Source organism: Conger conger, chromosome 1 (assembly GCF_963514075.1).
Source record: "Conger conger chromosome 1, fConCon1.1, whole genome shotgun sequence".
Taxonomy (NCBI): Eukaryota; Metazoa; Chordata; class Actinopteri; order Anguilliformes; family Congridae; genus Conger; species Conger conger.
In genome coordinates, this window is record NC_083760.1 from 82,176,669 (window position 1) to 82,189,552 (window position 12,884).

Here is a 12,884-nt window from a genome sequence, read left to right on the forward strand (position 1 = left end):
TTTTTTACAGCTATTCAACTACTGTTCTGTGTGCTGGTTGTTGCTGTGTTATGAATGTAATATTTCATAAAATCTTATGCTTCTGAGTGACTCAGGATGAGAGCATGTACCAAATAAAGATCTATGATAATGTATCTTGTACCTTTTCTTCATATTCAGCCGTGGCATAGTCATACTCATCCATCCCTATGGGAACATCCAGATAAAAACCAAACTGTCTGAATATGTACAATGTCTACTGCACACATTATATCCTAAACAGAAATATAGCTCTGTGAATGAATCATGAGAGGCTTGATAAAAGTTTGTAGAATTTATACTTTCAAAACAATGTTTCATGAAGACTTTGAGGAAACATTTGTAAATGTCAATACAAACAGATATTTCTGGGATAAAAATGTCACTACTATGAGTTATAACACTTCTTAATTCTTTTCAATTAAATCAGATGTTTAAGTAATTTAGACACTATATACGAATCCTAGAAAAACCAAAATCCCCTCCTCCACCAATCCCAGAACTCACCTTTCTTACTGTTGGGCTGAGAGTCTATGAATATGTGAGCAAAAAGAGGAACATATAAAAGAACATTAAGTTCTGTTATTTTGTGCAAAGCAATAACATTCACTTGATCCATACAGTATATTGAATATGCCCAGTGAAGAAAAGCTGCCTTTGACAGTCTGGCTTAAAGGAAATCAATGCAGCATCCCCAAATGCGACAGTCTCAATAACCCGAGATCTATACTGGTCAGGCACAAATCTCTTTAATGATCAATATGTCAATTAATTTAGAGTGTGAGAAACGGGGAAATAAGCAATGTTATCTCGGGTTGATTTCCTTGTAAAGTGAAAACTTTCGTTTGTGTCAGTGAAATATCAGTAGTCTGTGGCAGCTGGGCTTGGTTTGCGGGAAAAATAAATCAAAAGCTACTGTTTTGGTTTTGATTTATTTCGCCTTTTTTTATTTGCGTTTATTATTTTTGCCCAGAGCCTGTGAGGGGGATGAAAGTGAAAAAGACTTTAGATTTATCTCTCCTACCCGCTTCGTTTATATAATACTGGACTTTTCCTATCTCCCTGTGTCCTGCTCTTCTGTCCTCCCCGGGTGTGTCACGTGCGTGTGACACAGTCTTACTGATTACTGGTGACTTACAGGTACACTGTAAGTTGTATGCTGTTGGAGGTTAAGGAATGGCTGGGAGCGTGATATTAGCCTGTCAGCGAGTGCTTGTCAGGAGATGGTGGTGGTATCCGCACGGTGACTGGAGCGCGGCAGCATACCGATGCGGGGCGGGTACGGCCTGTTCTGGAAGGCCCGCTCCTCCTCTTCCTCATCATCCTTCTCCTCTTCGCTCTCGGCTGGCAGCAGCTCCTCCGTGGTGCGGGTCTCAGAGAAGGAGGTGGTCATGAGCTCGCTGATGTCACCTCTCTCCCCTTTCACCAGCTCCTCTACAGAGAGAGAAATGATGATGATTTTTATTATTATTATTAATTCATTTTTATTATTATGATATAAATATTTTTTTTAACTTTAACTTTTATTTTTATTTTTTTTACAAAATAAGTTCTTATTTTAATGTATGGTTGAAGTTCATTTTGTTTATAATCTTTGTATTATGTATTGCTTAATGTGAAATTTCTGTTGTTTATACATAGATGCTTTGGCAATACAAACTGTAATGTTCTGTCAGGCCAATAAAGCAACTGGAATTGAATTGAGAGAGCGGAGAGAGAGGATAAATAGAAAGAGTGAGAGAAAGCAAAAGATAGGGAGGGAGATGGATAGAGTAGAGAAATAGAAAGAGGGAGAGAGAGAAAGATAGGGGGAGAGAGAGATGGAGAGAGGAGAGATAGAAAGAGGGAGAGAGAGGGTGGGGAGAGAGGCTAGGGAGAGAGAGTGAGGGAGGAGAGAGATGAGGACAATAACGGACAAATGTAACAGAAATAAACCTGAAGAAGTAGGGAAAGAGGGAGGTATAGATAAGCCCTCTTGGGTTCCTTACCTACCCTGCCCTGTCCCTGTTATGTGTTTACAGACAGGGAATGCTGGGTAAAAAGAGAGACTTACGGATCTCTTGGTGGAGCTCCTCGGCCAGGGCAGGGACCTTGTAGAGCAGTCCCAGGCTCTGATTCATCCTCTCCTCGATCACATGCAGGTGGGTATACACCTGCAGGGAGGACATCAGAGACACACTAATCTATCTGACTCACACAAAAAGGAACCGGACCAGGGTTAGATGACCTAGTATTTAAAACCTGAACTGAAAGTAGGCTAACTAAATATTGAACTGAAATAAACTGCTGCTTGCCTGCTTTTTCAGGAGATGAAAGTAAACATCATCACATGAAAAAACTGTAAACACTTTTAAACACATCTAACGTCCAGTACAGTACATTCAATGGGTTATTAAACCTCTGAAGACTCAGTAGCGACACATCAATAGTGACGCATCAGCATATTTGTGATGCCACACCTTATACATGGTTTAGTATCTGTTTACCACATATTATTCTGTTATTTCCAACCGTTCTGTGTTTTGAGTCATGTGTTTTGAGTCATATGTTTTGCCTGTGATGACGATGACGCCACACCCTCTGTCGCCCCGTCTTCCCCACCTGGAACTTCATCTGCTCGGCCTTCTGCGGATCGACAGCCTCGATGTGCTGGTAGTGCCTCAGCGTGTGTCTGCGGTCCTTCTGCTCGGCGGCCATGTAGCGCTTCAGGGCCTGCAGGACGCGCTCCGGCTGCGGGTCCAACACAGGAGGCTCAGCACACAGTCACAGGAGCACACAGGAGCACACAGGAGCACACAGGAGGACACAGGAGGACACAGGAGGACACAGGCCCCACACAAGGAGCACACAGGAGCACACAGTCACAGGCCCCACACAGGAGCACACAGTCACAGGCCCCACACAGGAGCACACAGGAGGACACAGGCCCCACACAGAAGCACACAGTCACAGGCCCCACACAAGGAGCACACAGGAGCACACAGTCACAGGCCCCATACAGGAGCACACAGAAGCACACAGTCACAGGCCCCACACAAGGAGCACACAGGAGCACACAGTCACAGGCCCCACACAGGAGCACACAGGAGCACACAGTCACAGGCCCCATACAGGAGCACACAGAAGCACACAGTCACAGGCCCCACACAAGGAGCACACAGTCACAGGCCCCACACAGGAGCAAACAGGAGCACACAGGAGCACACGGTCACAGGCCCCACACAGGAGTCTTGGGACACAGTGGTGGATGGATGCTGCTGGTCGCAGCAACATTTAGTTTATACTAAATGACAATTGAGTGTTCATGAACGTTCTGTAATTTCAGAGCGACATTCTGACACAGGACTATAAAAACCGGCCGTAAGACCTTCAGCTCATGCAAAACCACATTTGATTTATTTTGCCTTGCATTTGCACATGCATTTGTATTGTGCATTGGCTGTGTTCTAATTTTTGTGCTTGCACTAAAAGGTTTTGCATGTGGTAAAGGTCACCTGGGCACCTCCCCAGAAATGCAGCCACGTGTCATAGCCTCTGCGTAGCCGACGGCGTAGGGAAAGCGGCTACGCCGTAGCCTCGGCATAGACTCGACGCAGAAGTATAAATCAGGCTTAAGTCTAATCAACTGTACGTCCCTTGGGATAAAACTGCCAGCTGATAACTGTAATGTAATGTGTAGGGGCTGGAAATAGCCTGAGGAAAGGCGCAGCGTCAGCAACACTACCTGGGGGGGCTCGCTCTGCACGGCTGTCAGGTAGCTCTCCAGGGCCAGGCGGCGGTTGTTGTTGAGCGTGGCCACCACCCGGGCCAGGTGCGTCTCCACAAGCCTCTGCCGTTCCCCTGCAACCTGTTCCTCCAGCGTCTGCAGCACAGACTGGAAGTGCTGGGGGGGGGGGGGGGGGGAGAGAGAGAGAGATGGTTGGCATGGAGACAAAGCAGGAGCGTTACCATTCAGGAGAGCAGTGTATCATACAAGTTACCTCCCTGAAGCCACATAACCACACAAACCTACAATACAGGCCCCTAAAACGCATATGTACTGGCCCCTATAGACCCAAAACTACAGATTACCGACACACTAATACAGACCCCTACAGACACATAACTACACAGCCCTACAATTCAGGCCCATAAAACGCATAACTGCAGGCCCCTACAGACCCAAAACTACAGATTACTAACACATTAATACAGACCCTTACAGACACAAAAATACACAGCCCTACAATTCAGGCCCCTAAAACGCATCACTGTAGGCCCCTACAGACCCAAAACTACAGATTACTAACACATTAATACAGACCCTACAATACAAACCCCTACAGATACTACATAACACTACAATACAAAATTGCGTAAATACAGGCTCATATAGGCCTATAAATTACTGACAAACTTATAGATAGAACTACAGACCCCTACAGACCCAAATCTATAGACCCCTACTGAACTAAACTACAGACTAACTATACACTCCTATAGACCACTACTATAGGTTACTGACAGATTAATATTACTCAGACCTGCAAACTATAGACTAAAGACACATACAGTCAGGTCCATAAATATTTGGACATTGACAAAGTTAATGTTATTTTAGCTGTCTGTCACAGGATATTGGAGATATTTAAGTAAATAATGGATAATGAAAGGGTGGTAGACAGCTAAAATAACAATACAATGTCCAAATATTTATAGACCTGACTGTAAATACTGATCCATGCAGACACATAATTATAAAGCCCTTAACTACAACTACACATAGACCATTACCTCGTTGAGTGCCTGGCGGTCCGATTTCGGCAGGTTCTTGGACTGGTTGTCCGCCTCAGCCCACTCCTTCATGATCTGAAAGAGGAGGGAGGCGTGCGGAGTTCTTCACTTCATCTGGCATTAACTGAGTTCAGCTCCTCAGAGGCAATTTCCCCCAGGGCTTAATAGAAAACACAAATCTCAAGTCTAATGCTCTAATCCTAGTTAATCTTCTTAATATGCTAATCTGCAGTTGGTTTTAAATAGATATGCTTATTTGCTTGATTTGCTCAGAGACTTAAAAAAAAAAAAAAGGGAAAAAAAATGTTTTGGGGCTTAGAAAGTAACTGCGAGAATGTGAATTCCACCCAGATGTCACTTGATTGGTTGCAATTGAGTTCCAACAGGAGAAGCACCCGTGTTTTGCCAGCCCCTCCCCCCCTTTCACCTTATTGGCTGCCCTTGTCCCGCCCGCTCACCTCGTTGATGCGCTTCATTCGCCGTTCCTCCAAGTCCATCTTTGCACGCAAGAAACTGGCATGCTCGCTGTCTTCACCTGGCATCTCGAAATAAACGTCCACCCCGTCTGTTGGCCGAGGTGTGGGCACTGTGCGCGCGCGCGCAAGACAGTGAGAGAGAGAGAGAGAGAGGGAGAGAGAGAGGGAGAGAGAGAATAGAGAGAAATAGAGAGATAGAAAGAGGGAGAGAGAGAATTAGAGAGAGATTGTTATCATTAACATAATGATTGCATTGTTCTCATATCCACAATGTTGTTTGTGTTCATGTTTGTATCAATGTATCACTATTCCTGTTCCGGGTTCTTTATGCATGCTTTGGCAATATTTACGTAACGCATTTCATGCCAATAAAGTGTTTTGAATTTGGATTTAAGAGAGTGAGGGAGAGTGAGTGAGAGAGAGAGAGAGAGAGAGAGAGAGAAACAGAAAGAAAGATGAAAAGAGCAAAAGCATATATGAGTTAGGGTAGAAACAAAAGAGAACGTCAGATAGAGCGAAAGAGAGCAAGAAAGAGAAAGGGAGGTAGAAAAGGTAAAGGAGGGAGAAAGAAAGACAGCAGAAGAGAAAGAGAGAGAGAGAAAGAGAGAGATTGGTATCAGAGAGACTCCCTCTAAAGCTCAGATAGAAGCAATGGCCAGCTCCATCAGCCTAATGTCAGCATACACCAGTCTACAGCCCAGCAAGCAAGGGCCTCTCAGACCAGTGTTCCTGCACCTCAGCACACTACACTGCACTACAGCGCCCTCTAGCGTTCAGCAGTCATTCTGCATTCTTTCAGCAGCCGAAGCTCATCTCCATTCCCGCCCGCGCCTTGCATGGGAAACGGAGACATAGCGATTAGCGCAACGCCGCCCGACCAACAGCACTGCTGACGGGCTGCCGGTCGGCCACAAGGCGGCACTGTTTGTTCACTGGCTGGGAAACCCAGCACAAGTCCGGATGACCCCGAAGGGAACCCAGGACAATAACACTGGGCAGGGCTATAACACTGAAGAAGAGCACTGAAATACAACGATGGATGAGAGAGAGGGAGAAGATACAGAGAGCTAGTGCAAGGAGACGGTCGGGCTAAAGGCTAATTCATGCTTTCGCGACAAAGACTTGTGAGACAAAGTGTTTGCAGACGGAACTTTGTCAAATGACATTTTACATTTACATCAGCTCTTCTGCCAGGTTCTGTTCAAACCCTGGCATTTTCTGTGCTAGCTATGTAAACATTCATACAAAACAAGAAGTAGTAAACTAGCATAATCGCTATGGCAACCTCTCTGTTTCTGCCAACCAATCACAGCTGTGCAGCATTTCTGAATCATAAATTAAGAGGGCAGGGGTAGCACTCACAGCTGTCGCCCCGGGTTTGGGGTGGGGGCGTGGGGGGGCTACGGCTGGCCTGAGCCTCCTTCTCGTAGTAGAAGGAGTCCAGGTAGTCCGAGGCCTGGTAGGGCCCGGAGTCGATGGAGTACTCGTACTCGTCCGCAACTTTGGCTCCCGCCTCCTCCTCTTCCTCTTCCTCCTCTACCTCCTCCTCTTCCTCCACAATCTCGGCCTCCTCCGCGTCGGTGTCCGTGTTGGGGCTAGGGGTAGGGGGTGCCACCTTGGTGCTGTTTCGGGGAGGAGAGAGAAGAACGGTCACTCTATCTGGGTGGCGGTTACGGCCAGGTAAACTAAGGTTAAGGCAGCAGTTTAGAACATAACAACACAAGCACATAATAATGTTTTACGGTGATGGTTGGCTACTGTAGTGCTCTCCCCAGACAACCCCCACCCGCAGGGGAAGGCCAGGCCTGACTAACACTGGAGCTCAGGCGCAAATCTATATCGGCTCATTGTTTGCCCAGAGCCCAGAGAGCGTCCAGCACTGCCTCAAGCCCAGACATCAACTCCCCCAGGGCACCAGCCTCTCTTACACAGGAAACACGCATCGTGCAGGGGGGTGCAAAGGCCCAATCCATTTCGGGATCCCTTGCCAAGTTATGTAAGGGGTAAACAAAGCCTAGCGCACAGAGCGGCCTCCAGGACCGAAGGCTTGTTGTGTGTCTCTGAGGCATGTTGTGTGTCTCTGAGGCTTGTTGTGTGTCTCTGAGGCTTGTTGTGTGTCTCTGGGGCGTGTTGTGTGTCTCTGAGGCTTGTTGTGTGTCTCTGAGGCGTGTTGTGTGTCTCTGAGGCTTGTTGTGTGTCTCTGAGGCTTGTTGTGTGTCTCTGGGGCGTGTTGTGTGTCTCTGAGGCTTGTTGTGTGTCTCTGAGGCGTGTTGTGTGTTTCTGAGGCGTGTTGTGTGTCTCTGAGGCTTGTTGTGTGTCTCTGAGGCTTGTTGTGTGTCTCTGAGGCGTGTTGTGTGTCTCTGAGACTTGTTGTGTGTCTCTGAGGCGTGTTGTGTGTCTCTGAGGCTTGTTGTGTGTCTCTGAGGCTTGTTGTGTGTCTCTGAGGCGTGTTGTGTGTCTCTGAGGCGTGTTGTGTGTCTCTGAGGCTTGTTGTGTTGTGTGTCTCTGAGGCTTGTTGTGTGTCTCTGAGGCTTGTTGTGTGTCTCTGAGGCTTTTTGTGTTGTGTTGCTCTGAGGCTTGTTGTGTGTCTCTCCTGCTACTCACGATGTGCAGCGGATAGGGCTGGATGTTCACTTTATACTCTGGGAGAATGAAGCGTTTATACTTTTTGCTAAGGAGAACAGCCACAGCCTCCATCGTATCACTGTTGTCGGATTATGAACTGGGCTTTGTGGAGGGGAATGGATGAGGAGGGGAGACAGTGAGATCAGAAGCCGTGCTCGTGTGTGTGTGCGCGTGTACGGAGGACGCAGTGAGAAGTCATCGCCGCGTCTCTCAGTGTTACCGACACGGGACGACTCACCCTGTACTGGCTTTGCTGTCTGCCTGAGGGGCCAGGGTTTGGGTGGCCCCCTGGGGCCCGTCCCCCACATCAGCGTCCCCTCTCACACTGGAGCCTCCCCTGCCTGGGCAGCAGACGTACTCCACACCCCGAAACTTATCCCCGCACGGAAGCAGCATCCCGTAGCTGTGCAACTCCAGACTGTCCGCTGTGCAGGCCTGAGAGAGAGAAAGAGAGAGAGAGAGAGAGAGGGGGAGGGAGAGAGAGAGGAAGAAGTATGTGTGCTGATGAGCTTGGTTGTGTGTGTGTGTCCGTGTGTTTGTGAGTACTGCAATGATTGATTTGATTTGGTTGTGTGTGTGTGTGTGTGTGTGTGTAAAACATTTGAGCTTGGTTATGTGTGTGTGTAGGTAACGGTTGAGCTCAGTTGTGCGTGTGTGTGTGCTGTAATGGTTGATTTGCTTGTGTGTCTGAAATGTTTGAGCTTGGTTGTGTGTGTGTGTGTATGTGTGGTGTGCGTGTGTGTGTGCGTGTATGCCTGCGTCCGTGCGTGTGTGTGTCCTCACCTCTTTGGTGATGTTGTGCCAGTACACGTGTGTGTGTGTGTGCATGTATGCCTGCGTGCGTGCGTGTGTGTCCTCACCTCTTTGGTGATGTTGTGTCAGTACACGTGTGCGTGTGTGTGTGTGTGTGTGTGGGTGTGTGTATGTGTGCGTGTGTAAGTGTGCGTGTGTATGTGTGTCTCCTCACCTCTTTGGCGATGTTGTGCCAGTACACGTGTGTGTGTGTGTGCGTGTGTGTCTCCTCACCTCTTTGGCGATGTTGTGTCAGTACACGTGTGTATGTGTGCGTGTGTATGTGTGTCTCCTCACCTCTTTGGCGATGTTGTGCCAGTACACGTGGCTCTCACAGGCATCCATCTGCTCCTGGTGCAGAAAGCGACAACGGTCAGGAACCAGCAGGGCCTCACTCACATACTCCCCAACTGAGAGAGAGAGAGAAAGAGAGAGAGAGAGAGAGGGGGAGGGGAGGGGAGAGGGGAGTATGAGATAGAGAGATGGGAACAGAAAGAAAGAGAGTGAGGAGAGTAAGAAAGGGGGAAAGGGAAGAAAGATATGAAAGAGAGAAAGAGGAAGAAGTGAGGGTGGGAGAAGGAGGGACAGAGAGGGAGTTTAAACAGAGCTTACCATTTTATCATCCTATTGTTCCGAAAGGGAGAGATGGTAAGAGAGGTTTAGGGGCATTTAATGTGGGCCGTTCCTGCAGTCAGCAAGATGCAGTAACACCAAAGGCCAACAGAGGGAGACAGAGAGCCCTACATCACTCTGAGGTGGAGCTACGGCATGATGCAACATTACTGTAGGATGCTGACACCCCACTGAGACAAAACAAGCCTGAGCTGCCATGGCAACGTGACACGGGTCAGGGGTCACAAATCCCTGCACAAAAAGAGGGGTCCAGGTGGGCCTTGAAATCCATACCACAATTTACATAACACACTATCCAATGACACACACATGCACACATATACGCACCCACACACACACGCATCCACACACACCCACGCACACACGGACACACACGCACACACACACCCACACACACGCACACATACACGCACACACACCCACCCACACACACGCACACACGCACGTACACACAGACACACACACACACACCAGTCGAATTAAACATTGTGGATTTGTTCAATTTTACTGCAGTACAGTGAGTATAAAATATTTTATTTCCATTTCTGAACAGACTACACTTTAATGCATCTTGCCTGGTGCAATTGATCCAACCAAGAGGACCAGAAGGTGGGGTTGGCACTTTTTGAGAGTTTTACATAGGTTCCAATACACCAGACAAGCTCGCTAAAGAGTGGAAAAGTATTTAAATCCACAACAATCACAGCACATATCTGACCCAGGTCTGCTCATGTTTGGTGAGTATTTTGGCACAAAATGGCAGCTGATTATCATCCAGTCTTACACATGGTGCTGGTCGAGATTGAAGGCTTCAGTCCTTAACTGTAAGGCACTTTAATGTCGGGAGATGAAAGGCACTATATAGCACGCTGTGCGTCTCACCCAGGCAGCGGTACGGGAGGACGATGAAGGGGCGCATCTGGCAGTGGTGCCAGCCCTTCTTACACCAGGCCGGGATGGTGACAGGGCTTGAGGACTCCTCCACACGCGAGATCTGCAGGGCTGGGTACATCTGGACAGACAGACACACGGACACGCGGACAGGGCGCGTGCGATTAGGACAGGAGAGGAAAGAGGGAGGAAACGGTAGGAAGGAAAGAGAAAAGAGAGAGAGAGCAAAGGGACAGAGAGAGAAAGAGCAGAGAGAGAGAGCAAAAGGACAGAGAGAGAAAGAGCAGAGAGAGAGAGCAAAGGGACAGAGAGAGAAAGAGCAGAGAGAGAGAGAGCAAAGGGACAGAGAGAAAGAGCAGAGAGAGAGAGAACAAAGGGACAGAGAGAAAGAGCAGAGAGAGAGAGAGAGAGCAAAGGGACAGAGAGAGAAAGAGCAGAGAGAGAGAGCAAAGGGACAGAGAGAGAAAGAGCAGAGAGAGAGAGCAAAGGGACAGAGAGAAAGAGCAGAGAGAGAGAGCAAAGGGACAGAGAGAAAGAGCAGAGAGAGAGAGAACAAAGGGACAGAGAGAAAGAGCAGAGAGAGAGAGAGAGAGAGAGAGCAAAGGGACAGAGAGAGAAAGCAGAGACAGAGAGAGCAGCGAGAAACAGAAAGTGAGAGATAGAGAGGGTGACAGAGGAAGAGGAAAACATGCAACAGATGAGAAAATACAATTGGGCACCACAGCATCATGCTGTACTGAGCGTGAACCATTGACGCGTAAACAGAGTTTAGCTCCGTTCTCCAATGGTTCCAGCATATACTGACATAGCCTTGGGGTTTGTATGAGCTGCCTATTGGACACACTAAACTGAAGTAAGCTCCAGTCATGCATAAAATGAATCCAGCACGAAATGAAGTATCATTGAAATAATGCTGTTACAAGATCTCTTCAAATATGTCTGAAAACAAATAGATATTTTAATTGAGAATAATAGGTCTATATACGCCTTACAAAGGTTGTGAAAAAGAAATGCTTTTGTGGAAATGCTATCACGGAAACGGAACGGGTAATCGCGTTACAGCAACCTTGTCCATGACTGCCTTTTTAAAAAATAAAGAAATACAACGCAGTACCTTTTGTTGCCTCTAGATGTCGGCAGTTTGCCTTATTAATAAATACAAAGCCCCTTCGCTATTCGCCACACAGTGAGGAGTCATTTTAAACTAGGATTGTGGGAGTCATTGACGTCAACAGTGCCATACTTGAGATGACACGTGCCACAGTTTGGTGAACAGGGGAGACACAGAGGCACCTGGGGACACGTCACTGTCAGACAGGAAGGAGGGAAAAGAAAAGGAAGAGGGCAACATTTGCAAAGAAATATTTGGAAATATTTCTATTCGTGTCCCATCGCTCTCTTATATACAAAGGGACAAGACAATACCCTGCCAGAACAAAGAAAGAAAATGAAAAGGTAGCTTGAAAAAGCTCCCTGTCAAAAAACCACCAGTTTATCTGATTTGTTCCCTGTGGGAGTTTCCTTTTGAAAAATAAACCCTTCAGTTAAAAAAAGCAAAGCTTGAATGCAGAAATTACACAATGAGCTGCCTCCTGTCAACCTGCCTGGGTGTAGGCAGCGTCAACGTCAACTCAATGCTTTGCGCCCCCACTGACGAAGAATTTTTAAACCTGTATAACACTGACTTTGCTCCGAAAATACAAGTTATGAATAAGAATGGAGAGTGTAGTGGATGTAAGTGATTATTAATAGCAGAGGCCCTCAGCCCTGCTCCAGGAGGACAGCAGATCCAGCAGGGCCCTAGTATAAGGGTTCAGAACTGTGTGTGTGTGTGTGTGTGTGTGTCTGTGTGTCTGTGTGTGTGGGTGGGTGTGTGTGTATGGGCATGTGTCTGTGCATGAGTATGTGTTTGTGCGTGTGTGTTTGCAGAAAGATCACATGTTTAACTGTAACATTACAGTTCAGGTTTGCTTCTGTTCACCAATACATTAATTGTGAAATACGTTTTGCATATTACTGTATGTGCACTGTATGTATATACTGTGTGTACAGCATATATGTATGTATATTGTATGTGTGTACTGTATGTATGTATATTGTATGTGTGTACTGTATGTGTGTATGTGTATCATAGGTATATATGTATGTATATTGTACATATGTATGTCTATTATATGTATATATGTATGCATGTATGTATGTATTTTGTACACATTAACTGTACAGTAAGTACATTGTATATGTGTGTACTGTATGTATGTATATTGTACACGTGTGTACTGTATGTGTGTATGTACAGTATGTATACTGTACTCATGTACTGTATGTGTGTATATTGTACACTTGTGTACTGTACGTATGTATATTGTGCACATGTACAGTATGTGTGTATATTGTACATGTGTGTACTGTATGTGTGTATAGTGTACACGTGTGTACTGAATGTGTGTATATTGTACATGTGTGTACTGTATGTGTATTTTGTACATGTGTGTACGGTATGTGTGTATATTGTACACGTGTGTACTGAATGTGTGTTTATTGTACACGTGTGTACTGTATGTGTGAATATTGTATACATGTGTACTGTATGTGTATTTTGTACACGTGTGTACTGTATGTGTGCATATTGTACACGTGTGTACTGTATGTGTGTATATTGTACACGTGTGTACT

At 46.6% G+C, this 12,884-nt stretch overlaps 1 protein-coding gene across 3 annotated transcripts in view; it reads right to left on the reverse strand.

Annotated features, from left to right (window-relative positions):
- The window catches only part of aplp1 (amyloid beta (A4) precursor-like protein 1), a 53,088-nt gene that overhangs the window by 8,629 nt on the left and 31,575 nt on the right, over window positions 1-12,884 (reverse strand). For all 3 annotated transcript variants that reach the window (XM_061238981.1, XM_061238975.1, XM_061238988.1), the window contains exons 3-14: window positions 10,200-10,329; window positions 8,982-9,094; window positions 8,131-8,327; window positions 6,630-6,889; window positions 5,250-5,377; window positions 4,792-4,866; window positions 3,743-3,901; window positions 2,620-2,748; window positions 2,072-2,171; window positions 1,285-1,452; window positions 526-549; window positions 143-186 (exon numbers count right to left, since the gene is read on the reverse strand). In XM_061238981.1, the coding sequence (XP_061094965.1) occupies window positions 143-186; window positions 526-549; window positions 1,285-1,452; window positions 2,072-2,171; window positions 2,620-2,748; window positions 3,743-3,901; window positions 4,792-4,866; window positions 5,250-5,377; window positions 6,630-6,889; window positions 8,131-8,327; window positions 8,982-9,094; window positions 10,200-10,329 (1,527 nt within the window). The remainder of the gene's footprint in view (window positions 1-142; window positions 187-525; window positions 550-1,284; window positions 1,453-2,071; window positions 2,172-2,619; window positions 2,749-3,742; window positions 3,902-4,791; window positions 4,867-5,249; window positions 5,378-6,629; window positions 6,890-8,130; window positions 8,328-8,981; window positions 9,095-10,199; window positions 10,330-12,884) is intronic.